The 23255-nt window shown below is 40.4% G+C and overlaps 1 protein-coding gene across 6 annotated transcripts in view; it reads left to right on the top strand.

The window, feature by feature from the left end:
* GRIP1 (glutamate receptor interacting protein 1) overlaps positions 1-23255 on the top strand; it is a 325481-nt gene that overhangs the window by 194790 nt on the left and 107436 nt on the right. For 5 of the 6 annotated variants that reach the window (XM_082784855.1, XM_082784860.1, XM_082784859.1 and 2 more), the window contains exon 2: positions 21321-21401. The exons of the other annotated variant lie outside the window; for it this stretch is intronic. In XM_082784855.1, coding sequence (XP_082640981.1) covers positions 21321-21401 — 81 coding nt within the window. The remainder of the gene's footprint in view (positions 1-21320; positions 21402-23255) is intronic. 6 annotated transcript variants of the gene reach the window in all.

Raw genomic sequence — 23255 nt, forward strand, 5'->3', positions numbered from 1 at the left:
CAGTTACGAAAAGCAGAAGCGTAGTAAATATTGCATGATATTCTGAAGAGTACCAGCAAACTTCTACACCTACAGAAATAAATTCCCCGAAACAGAAATAGTTGTGTGTCAAGCGTTAACGTGCAGGCTTTGTACGTGCCTCTCCTGTGCATCTTTGCTGTGCGTGCCTGCAGCTGGACACCGCCACGCAATGTGATTGTGTTAGAAACCAGAGGCTGAGAAACTCAGGAGGGAACACTGAATTGTTGTGCTGTGGCCTCTGGAGAAGCTGTGCCTTGAAACAGTTGTAACAGCAGCTGTTCTATTTAGTTGCAGGAGATGAACGTGCTCCTGCACCCACTGCTGTTTGTGCCACCCTGCTAGCACAAAGAGTTGGTCATTTCCCAGCACTGGAGAACGTGGAGCTTCTGCCATGCCCTGCTTTTTCCCTGAAGGCTGCAGGATGAGGCATCCACCTGCTCCCTGCTCAGGCCAGGCTGAGGTGGGTGGACGGCACTGTTTCCCAGATGGCAAGGAAAGCGAGCTCCCCTATCTGTGTGTGCCCTCAGCTACCCCCATGCTCCCTCTCCTGGGGTGCTCGTGCTCCCAGGTGCTGCTCCCCTTGTCTGCAGAGGTGAAGCCAGCTTCTTCCAGCTGTCCTCTCCCCTTCAGGCTCCATCTCTGGCTGTTGTCGTGGCTCATTCCCTTATTTGCAGAGTCATGGGGAAAGACACTGGCAGCTCATTTGTTACCGATTCCCATGTATTGCATGAGAATTACCCACACAACTGTTTGTGTGCTGCAGCCAGCTGGCACAGCCCCGCATCTGCTTACATCGATGCAAGTGTGGCGTGTAGCAAAGTACAGCACCCATTTATTCATCACATATCTGCCTTCCCTCAAAGTGCAGGAATGACTTCTTGTGACCGTAAAGGTACTATCTGTAAAAGTGAATATCTTTAGGATGGATTTTCTCTTTTAATCAGTTCAGAATTTTATTGGGGTTTGGGAGGATTTTTGGAGAGTCTCACTGTGCGGTACTCCGTGCACCCCTACTACTAGTAGTGGTTTTGCTCATTCCTGGCAAACCAAGCAGTCCATGCTTTCCAACACTGAGATACGTGTCCCTTTTGTGCAGACATTTGGTACATCTGCTGTGATAACTCCAACACCTCTCTGGCCAAATCTCATCTTTTACACACAGCTCATCCACTCTGGTACCTCATAAGAGGCTTGACCCATCTCCTTTCCATCCCAAAAGTACAAGCAGTTCCTCTTTGTAGTGCCAGCCCGGTGCCTCATTGCCCTGGGGCTGGGGAGGGGACACCAGCACCTCTCCTGCTCCTTGTGGCAGGGCTCAGGACAGCCGGCCACCCCAGGGACAGTCTCCAGCCTCACTGAGGACAGCTGCAATGGCAGTGATACCGAGCTGCTGTTCAGAGAACATCCTCAGCTTTAGCGTCTGTTGTGGGGCCACCAGCAGTTCCTGCACCGCACCATGTGCGTCAGCGGCTTTCACAGCTCTGCAGCTGAGCAGCAATAGGCACCTTTGTGCATCTTTTAATTTCTTCTCATGGGTTGTTTCCCTTATGGCTCCATGGAACTGGCAACATGACTCCAGTTAATGTTGCTGTTCATCACTGTTCACTATGGTTGCCTTCAAATAAGTCAAAGGCTTAAAAAAGGAAAAAAAAAAAAAAAAGTCATCTGCTGTGATCCTGTAGCATGACTTGTGTAGTACAAGCCTCCCATTTCCCTAAATGAAAGAATTAATCCTATTTAAACTTGAGCAGCCTGCAGATAAATATTGATCTTGATTTTAAAAAATGTTTAGTAATGGAAAACTGACATTCTTACAAAAATGTTACTGAAAGTCAATATTAATGATCCAGAAAGCTTTTTGGCTAGCTGTTGAACTGAAGTCATCCAGACCTGCTGATATGGAACTGGGAAACTTACTAACATTGTTTAACATAATTCTAAGTTATTGTTGGATTAGAAGCATGCTGTTATCATCATCATGACATACTCTATGTCATTCAGCATTTTCTCAATTATAGAGCAGAAATACTGTGTGTTTGTTATTTTTTTTTTTTCCATTAGACTTGGTGATAAATATGACAATCCCAATTCATACCTCACAGAGGTTTTGTTTTGGTTTGGTTTTGATTCTGCTAATCACAGGCTTTCTCCTGAGTCCTTTTGCTTCTTTTAGTAGTTCTCTACAGCTGATAGTTCAATAGTTTATGGTTTCTGTGCATCACCATCTACTTCCACTTTCTTCCATATCAGGGAACTATCAGTAGGTCATAAACTAGTAACAGCATTTCTTGATGGTGTCATCTTTTAACCTACTGTCACTCATGTTTCCTTTGACCAAATTGCTCTTTCCAACAAAAGTCCTCACTACTCATTTTAATTATGTAATCATGCTTTTTTTTTTTTTTTCCTCACCCCAATATTTTTTTATTATCAGCTTAATTTTTTCCCAGTACATGAATCATTACATCACCTACTGTCTTCCACAAGGGTTTCTACTTCTCATGCAGGCACAACTTCTTCTTTTCCCATCTTCAGGAATTTCAATTTGTTTCCCAAATGTGCCTTTTGTGCTAGATAAATATTAACTTGTTTTCTTGTTCTCTGTATCCATTCTTCCTTTTTTTCCCCCTTTTTTAAATTTTATTTTTTTATTTTGACTAGTTCTATCATCCTATTATCATCCCGAGTGACCTATTTCCTGCAGGGTTGTCTCTTCTTCTGATGAGTTATCAGCCTTTTTCCTTGATAAGATGGGCAACAGTCCCGCACAACTGAACCCTTCTGCCTTTGAGGCTGCTGACACAGCTGTTCGCTGGGGTAATCTTGGACCGAAGGGAAGCCTAATAATGTTTCAAGATCAGTGGCAATCTAGGAGGATGTGCAATGGGGAACAGATGTTGCATTCGGATACTCTCCCCAGTGCTTCCCTGTGCTGGCCGACATTTCCAGTTTATCCACGTTGGGCCCACGCCAGCTGGCTGCCATCCAGGCGCCCATCTCTGCCAGACATTTGTCGAGCAGGGGATGGAAGTGCTGGGCAGGGATGAGAGGTGATATATCTCGTCACAACAGAGGCATGGTGACCTGGGCCTGGCATGGAGCGCAATGCCCATGAGGGCCGGGACTGGCAATGGTGTCACAACTGGCGCTTCTGTGGGGTGGTTGGGGCAAGGAGGGGAAGGGGCAAGGGTGCTGGGTGAGAGGGGGGCTGTGCCACCTGGAGGTCTGCATTGCTTGGGAGTGGCTGCCAGTTCCCAGCTGCAGGGAGTTGTTACTAAAATCCTCTAATCACTACAAATTCTGCAGCCCTATGGTGGCCTTTGAGTGGTTCCTCTATGTTCCAGAAGGGGACTTACCCACAAAAAAAAAAAAAAAAAAAGTCCTAAGTCTGACAGAGTGTCATCTCAATATCAGCAAGTCAAGTGTTTCTGTCATAGTTTTCAACTCAAGGAAAATCCATATCATCTGACTGATGGAGGTGTGCTGTTGAACCTTCCTGGTCTTGGGCAGAGAGGCCTGGAGATAAAGGGAGTGATGGCACAGGCCTCTGCAAATGCAAAAGCCTCGGTTAGAAGAGCTGGAGGTCACCCGAATAGGCACACTGGTACCAGAAAAGGTGAAGGGACAACCATAAGGAAGGACCATAAGGAAGGACCAACTGAAAGACTTCAGGGACATGTCCGCTAACAACCCGTCTGTCAGGCTCTAGAGCAGGTCTAGAGCCTCCCTGATGGGGGGAAACGTCAGGTGTCCCCAAGCTCTTTGTGGAGGGGACAGAGAAGGTAGCTGATGTCTATACAGTGTCCTTTCTGAAACCTTTCTGAAAAGGCTGAATCCTTAGCTGCAGAGCCTGGGGGAAGAGAGTTGGGGCTTAAACTGCTGAACCTGCTATGAAGGAGAAAAGAGAAAAGGAAGCAGAAAAAAGCAGGAAGAGGATACAACTATGAGGATAGTTGTAGGCTTTCTGTGTTTGGTGGTTGTTTTTTGTTTGTTTGTTTTGTTTTTAATCATTATAATTCCAAGTAAACCTCAGACTGCTGTTTCAATTAACCGTGGAAACATTTAGTTGTGCCCCACAGTCAAAGCAAGTGGAAGCTTTCAACTTAATAGCTTTTTTAAATGCCGGTGGAGAAACGAGCAGATTGTCTCCAATGCCACAGGTCATCTTCCAGCAGTTTCTCTTCTGCGTGGTACCGCAGAACAAGGACAGAGCTTTGCCTTGGATGATGTGAGGAGTGAACACTTCTCATCTGAAGACAGCGAAATCATTCCTCCTCTTCTTGCTGCCTCCCAAAGTCTTAATGCCGGTTGCTCAGAAGGACAGCGTGGCTCAGGTCCTCCTCGAGCGGAGACTGATGGGCAGCACAATGTTCATAGCCTCTCCTGTCGACAGATAGTGGAGAGTTTGGTGGTGCATAGTTTTGCTGTCAAAGGTGAGCGCTGCTATCTGCCAACTTTATAAATTCACTTACATGCTGCCGTACACACCCGCTCACTGCATCTGCAGTGAGGCTAGACTCATGGTTGCTGCTTGCTGACAAGGTTGTTGTAGATGAAAAGGAGAAGAGAAGTACAATAGACATATTTGGTCTAGTTAAAAAAAGATCTAATAATGCGGATCTATGAATACCTTTTTTTTTTTTTGAAAGCTGCCTTGCAGCAAGTTACTAAAATTTGATTTTATGACTCTGTTGGTCTAGTGTGAATAGCAGTTAGTGTGATTAACCGGGGAGCTGCCTTTAAAAGCCAGCCCAGGGAATTGGGGCAGTCTTCTTTCCTGCTTCATGCTCTCATTCCTGGGGAGAGGTGATAACTAGATGTCAGAGATGAAGGCAGGCTAATGAGGAGTGTATTTGAAGAGACCGGAGGGACGTCAGAGATATAGTTATCTCTGGTAGCTGTCGAAGGGAAATTTTAAAATACCATTTTTTCCTAAAAACATTCTCAGCAACAGATATCGCCTACTTTCAGAGTGTCAGTTTGTCCCTGCAGCCTTGAGAATTTCTGCCCTTTTTAGTGAGCGCTTCAGATAGCTTAATAGAAAATGTGCCCACTGGGGAGGGTAATGTCACCTGTCACAGGGGGAAACACAGTGCTTCTGGATGGCAGTTACATTTCTAGTCCCAGTAAGCCATAAACTTGATCTCTTGCTTGGGCTTGTGTGTCTGCACGCATTAAAAATTAATAAGCAAAACCTCCAAATGGCATAAAATGCAGCAGTCCGGCTGTGTCATGGGTCACTGTGAAGCCACGCTTCCTTCTGCACGGGGTCTTCTCTTTCAACACAGCTCAAGATCTCTGTCCTGTTCAGAGCCCTTCTGGGAGGACACCTGTAATTGCTGCGGGATCGTTTCTCCTTGTCACTGACTATCCTCAGCCACCTTATCTGACAGCAGGGAAATGCTCAATGACAAGCGGAGCAGGCCATCAGGTCGCAGTGAATTGAACCTGGGGTGACTGAACTTCTGCCAGAGCTGGAAGTGATTGTGGGCTGCTGCACTTCACGCACATATCCACTGAAGTATTAGTTTATCCAGAGCAGCTTTGATAAGTTCATGATAAAATTCCTTGATAAATTGTTGATAAACTCCAATTAAAAAACTATCTCTTACCAAAATCAAACTATTTTTCCCTGCACGATATTGAAGAAAGAAAGGAAGAGAGTAATTGTTTTGTAAAACCTTAGTAACAGGTCAGATGATGTGCTCTTTTGGGAGCATTTCTGAGGCCAACTAGAGCAATGAGGCATTCCACCCTGGGACTTTATTGCTTCGATTTTAAGTGCATTGTCTCATAACTGGAATTAACCATGTAGTCCTTTCCTATGGAAAAATGGGGACTTGAACTGTGAGGATTGCTCTACAGGCAGTTTAATTGTTTAAATGGATTGGTTTCATGTTTATTTTGCTTTTATGTTACTACTGATGCCACAGTTCCTTTCTTGATATTAGCCAGTTGATAAAGACATAAAAATGGAGGGGGGGGAAAAAAAAAAAAAAAAAAAAAAGCACAGATCTTACTTGTTACTATGTAGTTAATATGAATATTTCTGTTCATGTATAATCTTGCTGAATTTAGGCTGTCATGTTGAAGGTGATATTTAGCAAAATCCTGTAGCTAGAACTTGATAAAAGCAGCTGTTATATTTAAAATTAGCACATAAAATGTCATTAAAGTAATGATACAGGTTCACAGAGTTGCATTCTGAGTGCTAATCATACTGTCTTGTAGATGAGTCGACTGCTGTGCCTTACTCCATGTGTACTTCATGGGTTTGGACGATTGGCTTAAATTAATTGTTTAGCAGACTGGAGGTGGTAGAAATAGGAGTGCAGAAATGGGTAATGTATCACATCTGCCAAAAAGCTGACTGCTGAACCCATCAGCTAAATTAAAATTTCTTTCTCTGTCCTTGATCTTTGTCAGGTATAAAGCATTTCACTCAGTGGGATGTCCTGAGGATTTTCGGTGTACTGATTTGAATTGGTAGAGGAAGAAAAAATTACGATGGACTAGGGATATTAAAAGGACTAGGGAAGCTAGGAGACTACCAGGGTGGGGTGGTTTTTTTGGCAAACTAAAATAGCAATAAAAAGAAATGATGATTGACTAAATTTGTCAAGTGTGGCTGTAATTATAACCCTTGATGGCTTTTATCTGTTCACTTAGCTGAGATTTTGGGAAAGGAGTCAGTCACATCAATATCTGTACTGTTACAAATGTGACCTACTCCACCATTTATCAGCTTTCCAATTGTTTTTCATAGTATACTAGAAAAAGCTAAAATTTTGTGTTGCAGGCAATGAATTGCAAAGAACCCGTAAATAGTTAGTTAGGAAGTCTAAATGTTAGAGTAAATTTGGGCAAAAACCAGAAATTAAGTAAAATTGTTCTAAGTGGGAAGCCACCACCATGGGGTTATCTGTCTGTGTCTCTGTGTGGGGATTGCAGCCTCTTCCCATTGAGGACTTTGTCCTTTAATGCACCTGTTTTAAAGTGTGCATGAGAACACATCAAATAAAACCTTCCAAGGAAGGGATGGTAGCCCACACGTCTGGGAATTTCAAACTAGATTGTACGTTTATATCAAAATGCCTTTTTTTTGGTTACACTGGGAAATCATGATATGACTTAGCTCTGCAGAAAAATGTATTTGTGGTGAGTCTGTCTTGATTTTTCACAATGCATTTAGCAAAAACAACAACAAAAACAAACAAACAAAACCACCAAATAGACATAATCCTGAATATCACTCCAGGAAATCTGCCCCCATCAGGAAAGCACCCAATCCTTGTTTAAATGTAAAGAATCCTACTATCTTTAAGCTCCCACTGCTTTATGTTGGGATTTAATAGGCACCAATGATCCCTTAAATTGACATAGTTTTTAGAGCAGAGGCTTAACAGAAAGTGTTGCTTTTGCAATTGGTATAGCAGCCCATCTGGCTGAACTGAGATACTATCCTTGCACTGTCAATGGATAGAATAATCCCTTTGTGCTTAACTTGTTTTAACTTCTGATTTGCTTTGAATAAATCTATTGCTAAAGCATAATGGGAACATTTTATTCTTCAGCACCATTTTTATTGGAAAGAAGAATATGAAATATCTTATATTGTTTGCATGAAACATTGTATGTATATGGATCTTGGCATGAACTTGGGGAATAGACACTGTTTGATCTCTGAAGTCATTTTATTCAACTTTTAATTAACTTTTTACATGCAAATCTCTACCAACTTTTTTAATGGAGGTGATGGGAACAATCCTAAGGCTAATCTAATCCCTGGGAAAAAAAATCACATTAGAAATGAAAAACTGTGCAGAATAGTGGTAGCTAAAGCAATAATTTATGTGCTGAGGCTTTATGTTCACTTCCTTTTGTCTTCAGGTTGTCATTGACACTTTCATATTTTTATTCCACCTGCATAATGCTAGCTGCACCGCTGCTATTGTTATCTGTGCTCATCTGCTAAGGAGAATGCTAAAGAAAATACCTGAGCCAAAAATTCCTGCCATGTTTGACAAAGTATTAAAAGCCTTGTTTCCCGAAGTCCATACCTTGTTTTCAGTTCCCTTTCTGTTTCTTTGGGCTGGTGACAGCCAGCTCTCCCTGCTGCCTTACTCCTGCGCAGATGGAAACCAATGGGGTAGGGAATGGGGCAAAGCATTAATTCCTGCTGGGATACCTGTGTCTTGATGTCTCTTGTCCAGTCAACTCCTCCAGTGTTTTCGAATTTGGATTTTTTGCCATTAGGAGCAGAAACTGAAAAGCATTGGTTAAAATCTTCATCTTGAATTAGTCTACAGCTTCTTCGTCTACAGCTTCTGATTTTTGGGTGGTCCTGTGTGGGGCCAGAAGCTGGACTCTATCCTTGTGGGCCCTTTCCAACTCAGGACATTGTATGTCCCTGAATATTGCTATAGGGTATGGCCCAATGTAATTAGGAGAGGAAATAGGGCTTCTTATAGGAGCTTGAGGGGATTGAGAATGAGCTGAGAGTGGGGTTGTCTCTTCCCACACACCCCTCCATACTCTTTCTTCTTTTCCGTTCCCTCTACAGCCTGATCCAGTTTTGTTTGCCTCTTCTCACCCTCTTCCTTAACTGACAGACTGCACTGCAGGCATTTACTGCCTGCCATGTTTTCTGTCAGACCTCATCTCCTTTTTTGCTCTTATTCTGCATACGCTGTGAAAATACAGTGTCCCTGTGGATGGGAGAAGTGTGGACACGAGCAGCAGGCATGATTAATGCTGTTCTGGAGCACGCAAACCTCAGGCCCTGTTTCCAGCCCTCCCTCCCTCCTGGGCTGAGCCTGCAGGAGTATGAGGTGCAGGCTCTTCTTTCATGGAGCTGTTTGATGAGAAAACAACGTTTTTGTGATAAACTCTGAGCCACTATGGGTTCCAGCAGCCTTGGGTCAATCCCACCAGCTCAGCTCTGCCCTACAGCTCCCTCAAGGACAGGTCTGCTGGGGTTCATGCTTTACAAGGAGATGTCAGATGACTGACAACTTTGAAAACCCATAAACATTGTAGACAATGAACTTGTTATTTATTAGCTTAAGGCAAGAAGATAGGAATGCTAATGGGATTTTTGTGGAGCACGGGAGGCGAGAAGTGCTAGAGAGATGTTTTATAAGCCTCACAAAAAATATTTAGGCAGGTCCTATATTATGGATAGTGAAAAACAGCTTTCTCTGCTGGAAGATTTCTTTTGGTATGTTTTTTGCATGGTTATTTTTGGAAGTGACTGATGGAGCCCAGGTTATTTGTAAGATAAACCTTCCTAGACCTTTACATTTCAGCAAGCAGTCTCCCTTCCCCCCTACAAAGCAAGACTTTAGACCAAACAACAGGTTGTATTAATTTATTGATGGATTGATGGCAAACAGTGCCAGGGCTTCTCTGGGTCCCCAGGAGGTCCTCCTTCTCTTCTGTGCTTGCGCAGCACATTCACTGCTAATTCTCATCAGCAGCCTTTGCTTTCTTCTCTCCCATCCACTGCACCCTGCCCTGATGTTTCCTGTTAAGCCAAGCCATCACTAGCCTTAAGTAGCGATTCCTGGGGTTCCCAGTGGCTTGCTTTGCTGTTCTGGTGATCTTAATGAGTGGGTTCAAATCCCTCACGTGCTTGTTTCATGCAGTACAGAAATCATAGCTTAGATCACTGGCATTTTAAAAAAAAACACCAGTAATTTTTGGAAATAAATACCTTAAAGATCCAACTTTTTCTGTGATTTATCAGACATCTTGCCCTACTTATTGATGTAGGTCCTGTCACCTGTGTTTTCTTGTTGATTTGGCCACTAAAATTACAGCTGTGTTGGCAGTCCAATATTCTGGTCAACAGGGGTGGTGATGCTGGCTATATGGATGCCTCCTGACATGATCAGTAAAATATTACTGTCCTCTGGATCTCAAAGCTACAGCAGGTAGTTGAAAACACTTCTCTCTCTTCTTAGGAATTGTAGTTTTGACATTTTCTGCCATTTCTTGTCTCGAGTGTTTCTCCCTGCCTTCCCAATGAGGCAGTTTACATGAGCTTGTACAGTATTCTGCACCAGGCTCTCCCTTTAGAGATTTTAGATAATGAATAATGGATCAATTTTGTGAAATAGCAGTGTGGCCGATTTCATTTAACTTTATTTTTTTCAGGAGTGTACTGCAGATGTATTTCATTGCCTGCATAGTGTTGGCAGATGTTAATATATTCAGCACTTTTCTGGGTCAGAAGTCTCATACACTGCACCCTAGTAATTGCCTATATTCTCTTCTGGCTGCTAAAATCAGTTTGTATTCCCTTGGTTCTTCATCATAAAAATGTGGACAGTGCATAGACAGTCCATGATAGAATGATCTCGACTCTGGTGTCCATCCCCTTGTAGCTCTCCCAAAACCATGGCTTGTTTGACCTTCAGGAGGTGGCAGGTCCTGTAGGCTTGTTTGAGCATCTGCCCTAGATGCTGTCTTTCTGTATAGTCCATTATCTGATACTGCATCTTGTTTCTTTACTCTATTTTTAATGCATGAGCTTTCCTGTTATTTTTAATTGCTTTCTTCTCTCTGTTTTGAAATTATGTTACAAATTGAATCAGCCCATCATTAAAATTAAGCGTGTGCACATACCTGCACACCCACACAGTATTAGGATGGATATACCGTTGGCCATACACCGGTAGCACAGAAAAAGATTTAATAATTATCACAGCATTATCTCAGCAAAGATTTAATAATTATCTCAGCATTACCTAGGTGTTTGAACAAACAGATTAAGAATGAAAAAGTGAAATCCGTGTCTTTTTTCTCTGCGCTCATGATCGGCCATTGGTTAATGCTGTCTTCATTCCTAGGAGCTTCAAAGCCAAAGCCATAGTGAATGTGCAGCTGTGAATTCCTAAAGGAGAAATGGTCTTGGTTAAAAAGCTTGGAGGATTGGTGCATGGGAATATTTAAAATGACTTTCCTATCTTCTTGAAGGTTACAGGAGCATAATTTTTGATGAATATTGCACATCCATCTGTATGTTTCTTTATAGCTGTATTTTCCATAGGATTACAAAAAGCTGACTCAGGCATGGGCTTTGTTGCATGCAGGCAGAGATGTGGGGAAGCAGTTCTAATTATTACCATTTTCCAAGATTTTAAGAATACTGCAGACAATCAGCTGCTTGCCCCAAATAAGCTTTGCGATTTAATAGGACTTGGGAGGCACTGACAAATAAATAGTATTTGACAGGTTAAAAGGCTTGTCTTCGGGAACTGGGTGCATGGATAGAGAGCAGAAGGCGGCCTGGGCTTAATGCGAGCTTTAAGCAAAACAAATGTGCATGCATATTGTTTTGTCAAGTTGACATCCCTTTTGTTACCCTGCTTTGTTCCCACTCCTAAAAGTGCACGGCACTCTATTTCAAAAGACTCCTCTTCTAAGCTGTGTTCAAACTTGTCACACTTTCCAAAACCAGCCAAGTTTTGCTGATAACTGAACTTAGTCAAAATTACCATTTGGTCTTTGTGGATATATAGAGTAACCTCTTCCAGGGTAGGGGCTGAAAACAGGACATTATTTCCCAAAAGCATGAGGAAGGTGACAGGTTTATAGCCTGACTCCTAAATGAAGTGCGTTCTAGAAGGCCAGTTTTTCACCAAGCCTGAGTTATGCCAGTTTGGACTAAGACGTGCTACATAGACTACAAATAATGTGGGGCAATCCTGCTAACATGCCAATATAAATATGTTGGTAGTGGTATAATGTTTATACAACTCATCGTGGCAGTGTTAGAATTATTTTATGTATCAAATAAACCTTGCTGGTGGGATTAAAAAGGGTAACTGTAATGCCATAAATTTACACAGCATATTACTAACACACGAAAGTATTCTTCACTCCTAATGCTGTCCACACCAGAGTTACCATTGTACAACTTTTTGGTTTAACAAAATAATTTTACTCTTCACTGAATGGATATTTCCATACAAAGTCAGAATGTGCACTGTGCTTTGGTGACAAGACCAGTCAGTCTTTGTGGTAAGTCATGCCCAGTAGAACTGGTAGGATCCTAAAGCACTAATCTGTGTGATTTCTGGAAGTATAAATAGTTTATGAGAGAGGTTTTTATAAGGCTTTCCAAAGAGAAGAATATAATTGGGCATAATAGAATGACAGTTAAAACAAAGGAAGAAAATTGTAGATGGATGGAGGGAAATATTTTCTGTCTGCGAGAGCTGATACATCCTGTGGAGCAATCTGCAAAGGAAAGCAGTGGAGATCTCATCACTAGAGACACTTACAGGCACAAGGAGGTTGAAAAACAAATGATATAAGTTACTGCAAATGATGTTAGCACAGCACTGCAATGCAAGCTGCATAAATAGCGTCACGGTAAAATTACCATTTCTAGCTTTTGTCTTTGAACATAGTGTTGTGACTTTGCATATTCCTGTTGTTTCTGAAGCAAACTATACTCCTGTTTTCTAGGAAGTGCGATGTTTTTTTACCTACTTTTAATGCCACTTGAGTGGCAGTATTTGCTGTCTCAGCTCCTACTTCTGTCATTGCCTTTCTCCAAAAACTCACACAACTAGCTTCTGCATCCCCAGTGTAGAAGTTCCTATTTTGACATCCTCTTTTCCCAGCACCTCTGACAACTGTAATGCCAGCAGCCTGCACAGGTATTCCTCACCTGCTTTACCTTGTGGTTTGCACAGGTAGAAGGTGGTAGGTGTCTTCCCCATAAGTACTGCTAGAAGATCATAATCCATATATATACTGGTGGGAAGAGGAAATATATATATATATATATTGTTGTCTTGCCAGTGTGATATATGTTCATACTTTGATTATAATCCTATTTTGGGACTGAGCAATTTATAACACCGGCCCAGCAAAAGCCCTTGTGGGAGGAATATCTGAACAAAGGATTGTAAAGGTAACGTTAAAGTCACTATTATGTTTTAAAAATATCTATTCATAGAAGCGTTTTTCCATGAGGTGTAGCATTAATGCAGCCTGATTTTCTGGCCCTCAGTTACTGCCTTGGTCAGGTCTTGCTCCTTTACTCAGTTCCCTTGCCCTGTAGGAATTTTCATCATATTCTCAGCATTTGTGCTTCCCTGTCAAATTTAATGCTGCTTTTCTTTGAGGGATACTGATTTAGCATTGTTAAACAAGACAACTGAATATCTTAATTATTAGAATGTCATAAAGAAAATTGTTTTCAGGTTTGTTTGTTTGTTTTTTTTTACAAGTTGTTGTGTGGTCCCCTAACCCAATGCCAGCGTGTGGTAGTACGTAAGAGTGATGTGATGTTCCCGAACACACATGCAGAGACACACACCTTTATAAGACCAGGATGCCACTCTTCCCAAGCCATGAGATGTTCAAAGCAAAAAGTGTATTTTGAATATCTGGAAGTGCTTCCTGTTGGTGAGATCTGTGTCACATAGAAATTTCCTTTCAAATTTAAAGATGACTTTCCTTTAAGGCTTACAGTACCATCATTTAGAATAAGATTGTCTACAGAAGTTATAAATACAGAAAAATCCTGTCTCATGGAGGTAAGAGAGTTAACACCCTTAGTTTCTTTGAGCTTTTTCAATTTCCCAGCTTTTTTCAGTTTCTAGCTGCTCTGGTTAAGCCATACTTCACTTATGTATTATCCCTATATTATTTCCAGTAACAATAAACAAAAGCCCAAGACAACAGAGTGAAACTTGCACTGAATCCTAAAATCATGTAAGGATTCAGTAATGATTCTGTTTTATGGCATTCAAGTTTAATCCCTTAACAAATACTTGATGCTGTATAAACAAAATACATATTTATCAGATTTGAAGTAGTTTGTGGTTAGGGTATTATATAAATTGGATTACTTCTTTATTTGATAATCCACTGAAGTGAATCTCACCATATGCTAATATCTCTTGAGACATATTTTCAGTGTTCAGCAGACACTGAATGTTTTGGATGTTCTTAGAAAGTTCTGAATTTTCCTGAGCAAAACGGTTTTGGAAGGAGAGCTTCACACTTCACCAGCTAGGAAACCAAGCATTTCGACTCGGGTACCTGAGCACAGTCTTAGGAAATTAACTTTGGACAAGCAAACTTGGAGGACATTCAGATCAGTTTGAAACAGCCAAGCTTGCTGAGGTATTGTAACTATCAATAGGAAATAGATTCGCAGTTATGCATAATTACAGAACCCTACTTCCCTTGCTTGTAGATTAAAGCTGAGCTGCTACTGTAATAAGTAACTGCATAATTCAGAAAACAGAGAATTAAATTTACATAAAGTATAATAAAATTGAATAAATTTTCACTTTAGAGAGACAACGCAGTTATTCATTGGATGTTATAACTGTTAAAATTAAGTTTGTAGGAAAACCAAGGGGTACTCTGCTAAATGTAGGAAAGGAAATTACCAGAGCAGCAATAATAACTCTTCCTTCTCATAATTCGTTCGTGTCACACACACCAACAAATGTTACTTATGGAAGCATTTGAAACCCTATGCTCTCTTAATAAAGACTGCTGGAGTGCACTGAGCATGGAATTTGATAAGAAAGGATTAAGATTAAGTACATTCATATTTGTCCTACTTGGAGCCTAGTTCACTAATCACTGTTTTACATACAGCTCTTAAGAATTTGGGGGTATTTCTAAGCATTACTTTGAAAAGCAGCATTGCCATTTAAAGAATCCAGATTCATTGTAAGTGATCGAAGCCATGGCTTCCTGTGAAAGGAACTTGAAAAAAATGTTATTCTTTTGCACCAGTAGGGTAAATTAATGCTTTCTTTCATGGTTGGAGCTCCTGTAACAAGTCTGAATGGGTTAGCACGTGGGCAAAGCAAATTGTTGACATATTGTTGTTTCGTGAAGCATATACGTTCAAAATCTGTACATTATACATCTGCTGAATGAACTTAGCCAATTTTGTCTCTTTTTTCAACTGTTTATAGTCCATTACACTCTGATGTAGCTGTGGTGGCATCGCGGTAAGCGTGAACGTTCCAGAATGTTAATTTTTCTCTAGACTTTTGCATTGTTTAAAAGCAAATCTTTTAAAACATCCTCTTTTCCAAGGAAGAAGACATTTCCTGAGATTATTTTTTTTTGCTGTTGTCAATGACAGTTACTAAGGATGAAGTTTCACCAAGCTAAAAACATTTGTGCCAAATCTTCCATCAACAGCCAAAGTAAAATTCCCACTATTCATTCCTGTGCAGCAAATTGCATTTGTTTTATCTGTTCAAGTCTGTTCAACTCAGAACAAACTTATAATTCAATTTATTGTAAAACTTTTCAGAGTTTTAGATTGTTAGTGACCTTTATAAGCTTGAGTTATAACAACAGCAACAATAAAGAATATTATTATTTTTCATGTGATTCAGTTATCAGATAAAGCCAGTTTTTTGGGTTTTTTTTTGAAGAGTTTGTGCTTGTATATATCTTCTGATTATGTCTGTTACTGGTTACATTGATTGGAGTATTACATAAATATTCAGTTACTTCTTGTTCAGAATTATTTCATTTCTAAGTTCAGAGAAAAAGATTTGTCTGCTGTCTTTAAAAGAAGTTGTCCCAGCAGGAAGAGACAGGGCAGTCTAGAACTTCATAACTAAGCTCCAACTTCTCTTCTTTTTTTTTTTTTGTTTTCTTTTGTTTTGTTTTGTTTTGTTTTGTTTTCCTCCTCTTTCCATTACTGTAGATTGACCTGAAAATTGCATTTTTCAGATTTATTAGTGCAGAGAAAATATGTTCAGGCATTTTTACCAGGAACAAAGATCTGGAATTGAGGAGATGAGTTTGAGAGATCAGAGGTGTTTTTAGAGTACTCCTGATGACTTTGCCTTTTATACTTTTTTATTGGTTGGTAACTCACAGAACCACACAAGGGATCTCAAGTTCAGTTTGTCTCTTCTGCTTGATCCAGTGCAGAGCTTCAAATTGATTTTAGAGGAGATAGCTTTAAACTATTTTACTTTGTATGACATATTTAAAGTACTGATGAGAGAGAGAGAGATGGAATGATTGTGTGGCTGTGAGTCTGGGTGCTCGTCTATGAACATGGACTGAGACTTGAGTCTCTGCTCTAAAGTTTGAGCTTAGAAGAGAGTACATTGCTGTAGGAATGGTTATAAAGTTATACTGAGATTCAGGGCATGCCTCTACACTTTTGAGCTTCTGAACCACAGACATCAGGAGATATGTATTTACTTTCTATCTATGAAAGCCTCCATCTGCAAACTGTGGAGATAACCAAGAATGCTGTAGCTCAGTGTTTACCAGCTGTCACAGGTATGATACTGTGCCAGAAATTATGCTTTTAGATAATGGTAAGCTTATGCCATGTAAAGATGAAATTTAGGTTAAGTTTCAGATAAATGAAGTATAAGAGCCTATGGTATTTTGTGCTGTGCTAGCAGGATTCATAAAAATCTCTTGCTTTTACTGAAAAATATTCTTCATTATAAGATTCAGGAGTGAACAGGATATTGCAGATCTAGGAATGCCTGAAGCAATACATGGGACACTTGTGCTTTTAATTTTTGATAAATAAACTGATCTTCTCAGTGACATTCTCTCCACCATAATTGTCATCTTGAAAATTTGGTACGTTGTCATCTTCTGTGTTGGAACATGATTCTCTGCTAGTCTGTGATGTGTGCTACCACAAAGAGTGTAAGCGACAACACGTGCAGACAGTCCTACGTCTCCTATACACTGAGCAAGCTGAAGGATGTACTTTTTTGTGGAGTCTTAGAACTCGCATTAATTGCTTAGGAGAGGCACATTGAGGAACATATGAGCAACACCTCAGGATTGGATTCTGGTCTGCTTAGGAATCACTCTAAAAAAGTTTAAGTTCGTTCGTTAGACATTGAAGAACGAGAATAATGCAGCACAGGATTATGACATGTTTGGTTGGTGACATTGTTGGTAGGGGGATGGTTGGACTAGATGATCTTTGAGGTCATTTCGAACCTTAATAATTCTGTGATATTTGTTGGGTTCAGTAGTTATCACCTGGCCATGCCTCAGCAACAGGAAAGGTCCTCTAACCAGGTGTGAAGATTGGCATGAAGGGAGTGCTTGTAGCCTTTACCCCATCTGTAAACAACATTCTTGTGTCAATAGCTTTCACAGCCGTCTTGAGGGACACACAAGTGGTTCAGTGGCCATAAACCTCCCCATATACCGAATGCCTGGACTGGACTGTTGAGGAAATATCTTCAGACTTTCCTTCTGTTCCCTTTTATGTGCCCCCAGTTGGTATCATTCAAAGGATATTAAATTGAATATAGCAAACATCTAAAGATTACATATGGTCATTTTGCTAGCACAGTCCCAAGCACTTACACACTGGACAATGCACATATATATAATCTTTATAGGATTACATTACTGTTGGTTTGTTAGAGTGTAAAGAGCCCTTAGTCTTGGACGGAGGCTCCCCTGTACAGCAGGGGCAGTGCAGAACGCTATAAATGGCTCACAATGTGGTCCTTAACACAAAGAATGAATCATTCAGTTACAGAGTGGAGATGCCAGCTGGTTAAAAATAGGCAGGAAAGAGCAAAGAGGGTGCACTAACAGTGTAAGACGGTTTGTTTCCTGTAGTAACTGAATGAAGAGATCTGCTGGCATAGCAGTCACCTTTACATTATACATCGACTTGCTAGAAATTGTGTATCCGGGGCTGGTTATTCTTTCACCAGAGAAAATTGGGGCGGGGGGGGGAGGATAAAAAAAGATGTAATGAATGCAGTTTCAGGACTGTATCCACAGAGCTATGCTATTTCCGGTGTCATAAGCACAGACACCCACGGTGTGCTCCTGAGGAAAGGGGCAAAGCTGGCACGTTCAGAGGCCCCTCCAGCACGCAGCTCTCTGCTGGCCTGCTCCAGTCAGGGCTTTCGGCGTGAGATTTATGCCTCCGAATCCAGCCTGTTTCTCCCTCTGTTTTGTGTGTGTGGCTTCTTAAATATATCACATCTTTACTTAATTTTGAGTTACTGTCGCCTGCTGGAGCATGCTTCGCATCCTTTTACTCCTTTGCTTTTTCAGGGTGTTGGCTCTCTGGGTTGGGTTTTGTCTGCAGGGAGTCTCTGTGCTGGAGAGGGGGAAGCTGGAAACACAAAGCACTCAGACAAATCCCTCTAAGCACTGATATCAGGAGATATCATCAGGAGAACATTTTTGCATGTTTTAAGATCCTCCCTGCCAAGAAAGGTCCCCTCTGGCAGGTGGGGGCGTAAAGTAGAATTTGATTTATCAATTCTTATGACCATACATACAACTTTGCTAATGCAGACAAAAAGATTTCTCCCCTTTTTGACAGCATGATGGGGTCTGACATTTCAGGGCTACCAGGGCTCTTTTGTCTCTTTAGTTTACTCTTAGTCTTTGGGACGATGTCTACTTCTGCATCTATCTGCTCTTCGTATTAGTCTTCTATCTCAAATAAGGATGCTGTCTGTATTCTTTCTTTAGGTGGTTATATTTGTTTTCCTTTGTTTCTGGGAGTTCTTTACACCAATTTTTGGTTATCCTGGGCTGCAATTTTGCTTTTAAATGGGCATTAAAAGACGATTCTTTTCTGGCCTGGGAACTTCCAGCAATGTGAAGCTTCCCAGTCCATCAGTGAGGCAGTGGCTTGTTGTTATACCCCCATGATAACTGGACATATTTTGCCTTAATAGGGGTTCAAAAGTTTGTGAAACAGCCATTGGGGCTTCTTTGTTTTCTGTCAAAGTCTGTAGACAGTTTAAGAAACGTAACATAATTACATCCCCACAGTACCTAACAGTACATGCACTGCATAAATACCTGACAAGACTTCAGTGCTAATATACATGGACTAAAATGCTAGCTTACACAGCAGTCTCCGTTTCCTGCTGTATCTGTCAGTTGGTATGTAAAAATATGAGATTTTTTGCTCAGGGTCCCTTGCAAGTAATTTGAATGTACACTGATCTTCCCTCACCGGTGCCATTAACCAGAAAGATTTGCAGGCTTGTCCTTCGTTCTGAATTCAGGATAACCGCATGCGCTCCCACTGTAGTGCAGTATTGGGAAAATCCTGTTCCAGCAAAATATTGTACCTGATTTATTCATTTGCTCTTGACAAAGATTCAATGAAAAAGGCCTAGCTGTGGAAATTCTTCTCTCCTTTTTGCCATCTCTCCAGTCTGATGGAAATAATGCATATGTAAGGAGTCTGTCTAGGAGAGAGCTGTTTTATTCCTTGAAGTTGATATATTTTTCACAGGTAGAGCACACATGCAAATAGGGCCCAGAAGTCATCACCATCCATCGGTTCCTAAGAAACTGTGTTATGTTTCCTGCCCACTTCTTAACAGAAAAATGCATGTCTCACAATATCTGCTGTCACATACAGCACCTGCGAATAAGGAGTAATACATGTGACATCCAAGCCACGTTATCGATGATCCCTATATTTTTTTGGAATTGATATAAGTTAGCAAAGTTTTCTGGAGAGCCTTAGCCTGAGTTCTACCTCAACTATGTCTCTTCTAAGAAGGAAAAAATTTAATCCTCTTAGAAGCTCTTGTTCACTTTTTTTTCTTTAATGAGGGTATGTATATTCTGCATATGCAATAATATTAGCTTTTCCACTTACCTCAAATGGAGAAATAAAGGCTTATACATCTCCCTTTTTCTTAACTTGTGTAGCTGGGTCTATGTTAATATTTCTTCATGCTCCTGTTTATTATATAGCTGACAGCTTTATTTTCTTCAAGTTTGTACCAGCATGCAGTATAGTCAAGCCTGTTACCTTCCTCCTTGTAACAATGCAGTTCTAAAGCAATGAGAGTTAATTTTACGGTAGAAAAAGCAATGATATCTGGCTGTAGAGAGATATTTTACCAATATATCTTCTTCTTTACTTGCCGCACTTTTGGCAATGTGCATAGCCATGCAACAATCTTTTGCCCTTAAAAAACATTAGATATATTCAGCTTTTTTTGTTTCTACATCCACCTAACAGAAGACGAGATCATTGTAGAAATCATTTTTTAATGCCAAACAGCTCTTCCAGTCACTTCCTTCTGAGACCTGGCTTTAAAATAAATTTTGCTTACCAAACCCTTATCTCACTTGAATAGAAATGGATTGGTGTCTTTGATGTGAGTTTCTAAAGGAGTTTGAGACTTTACAAGACATAAATAGTGTAATCAGCAAAGAAGGCTTATCATGTCCAGAGCGTTAGCTGAAAAGAAAACCTGACTCTCCAGAAAATGTGGTTCCACTGGATCTCAGGATGCTGTACTGGGTCTGTAGTCTTTGATGCACTAGGTACTCTAGTCTTTGATTCCTTTAGTCATTGATCTCTTTCAAGCATGTATTCATGCACATGCTAGAAACTGGTTGGTCTTTCATAACCTGATGGAAAAAGATGTAAGTAGAAGGATTTGATAATGTTTTAAAGTGTTTGAACACTTGATTAAAGGACAACCAAGACAGAAGCTTAATTTCTTGTGATTCCTTTCCTTTGATTGAAGTAATAAAATACACAATCTTATTTCTTCTCTTCAATCCCCATTTTTTTCTCGATCTTACAGCTTGTCATTTTTAAAGCTACAATGTAGTTGATTTTTTTCCCTACCAGTCATCCTATTCTTAGGAGCGATGTAGAAGAGCTTCACTTCTCCCTAATGCTGCCTTTAATTGATGACTTTCTTCTTGTCCCACCAGCAGCTGCCTTCAGGTTGATCAGTAGGTGCTCCACAAAGCCTCCGATTTAGACACAGGCTGTCACAGTGCCATTCTTTGGTATAAATGTGCTTGGCCTATTTGGCAACATCTCTCTGATGTTTTCTCCAATCATTTGTTACGACAGAGAAGGAAGCATCCTCTGGCAGAGGAAAAGGAAAAGGAGCATCTTTACAGCCAGAATATTCACAAGGTTCTGGAGGTGTTTCTCTCCTGAACAGGGACGTTCTCTCTGCTACTGGAGTCTTTGACACATGAAGCTTCTTAACACCAGGAAAAGGAAAGTTTCTGTGGTTATCTGAAAACCAAAAAGGCCTTTGTATATTCAGCCTGTCATCAACTGAGCATTATCTCTGATCTGAGTTTTACTCCATACTTCTCAGCTCTGTTATTCAGAGCCTTTGTCATTGAGTCAGAATTCAGAAATTTCCATCCTCATCCAGCTTACAGCAGCTCTTGTACTCTGCATTGCTAGTTCACACAGTAATTAGATTTTAAAATTATACTGTTTTTAACGCTATATTTATCAGTAACTGAAACTGTTGCTTGTTTCTGTTTAGATGAAAGTCCTTACACAAAGTCTGCAAACCAGGCAAAGCCACCTGATGGAGCATTGTCTGTGAGGAGACAGAGTATTCCAGGTAAGACTTGCTTTGCTTTTTATAACATGTGACTCGTTTGTGAACAGCAATGTAATACTAATCAAAATTAAACTAGTTATAAAAAGCAAATGACTTCTAGTTACCACTAAATAATTTGTAAGGAAGGTCCCACATAAGGAGTTTCCATGGTTAGGCTTCCTGGGGCTTTTAGTATCAGGAACATCTCTGCATCTGCCTTTTGAAGCAGATTTCAGGCATTGATCACAAAAACCTTCTCATCAGAGGCTCACGTCTTCAGGCCCTGTGAAATCCATTCTTTTATATCTAGTTTTGACGGTGTAGGGAGATTGGTTCATATTTCCAACACTGAGCAGTGTGTCAGAGTTCTCATCTTCACATGGTTTTCTGCCATGCATACACCATCCTTGAGTAGTCTGTCATCCTGTCACACAAAGCTGGACTCACCAGATCAATGGGCCTTCAAATCTGCGTGTCATATAATTACTTCAAATGAATCTGCCAAATATGCCTGTGAAAAGCAAGTATTATACACAGCAATCTAAAGAGGTGTTCACCTCATGTATAATTTTAGGGATCTACTAATGAAAACAAATGAACACTGACAAAGATTGTGCACAGGTGGAATAACTGATGCTGCCATTCTCAGTTCAACAGCAGTAACCTCTGACTGGAAGGGAAGATGTAATGCAACAGAAATCAGAAACTGTAAGGTCGTGTCACCCACCTTCTAACGAATAATGTTAATGTTCTGTGTGCTCCATGGCCTTGTTATTAAGCAAAGTCACACATTCTTCTGAGAGCTTATGGATACAAGGGATGGAGCTCAGACTTACACCATTGCCAGGCTCAGATTTCATCATAATAACTGACATGTTTCTGAAGGTCCAAAGTACACATCTCGTGGATGTTTTATGTTCAGGTGCATGTGCATGTGAGAGAGAGGGAGAGGGAGCAGGAGAAGGAGAGTTGGGTGATTTACTTTTGTCTGCTTAAAATATCCTAGCAATTTAAAGTGATTTTTATTCTCATGGTACAATCATAACTGTTGCAAAATTACTCAACTACAGTGTCTATTAGGCATTTTATAAGGAACTCTGATTACACAAGCACCAAACATTTTTTCTGTCAAGTCAGTAAAAATCTAGATTCATTGTTCTTCAGAGTGAATTAAGATGTCTATATGGGGAGCTCTACACGTAATGCTTTAGCTCATGCGTCTCTAATATTTAACTTACTGTCTTTTTTTTTTTTTAATCTTTTGATTTTTTTTCACCTTGAACTTACTAGCTGATACTTATGAAGTGGTTACTGTATTTGAGAGATACTTATGCTATGGTCTGAATACAGACTAAAGTTCATGATTTCATATAACATTATGAGAACACCTAATGATTTTCAGTCATATTCTTTAAGGAGAAGGTTTGATGAAAGTTGTACTGGTGTAATTTTTCTTTAGATCATTTGATAAAAATAGAAATGTCAAATGCTGAGTAGTCATTGTGACTATTTATTTATTTATTTATTTATTTTTAAAGCTGCATACTCTGGAAGTTTTGTGGTGCATTACAAATAAATCTTCTCTGTGTGCTGTGCACAAGTCAGAGTTACTTCAGAGAGACAATACTGACAAGTGTCTGGTGAGATATACTCTTAAATTTCAGGTGTTCTGAAAAAAAATTATCTAGGCTTATGTATGTTCTTCAGCTTTCGATACTGTGAAGACATCTGTCTTCATGCCTTGTTGCATCTCTGGATCTTAGGACCCCTAAAGTATAAATGAGATTTAGCTGGGGCAATAGTAAAAACAGTAAAAGAAATAACTTAAACTTTTTCATGCCCTGACAAATTGCCATTCTAGCACAGTGGATATTG

This window comes from Aythya marila (genome assembly GCF_965140915.1).
Source record: "Aythya marila genome assembly, chromosome: 1".
Classification (NCBI taxonomy): Eukaryota; Metazoa; Chordata; class Aves; order Anseriformes; family Anatidae; genus Aythya; species Aythya marila.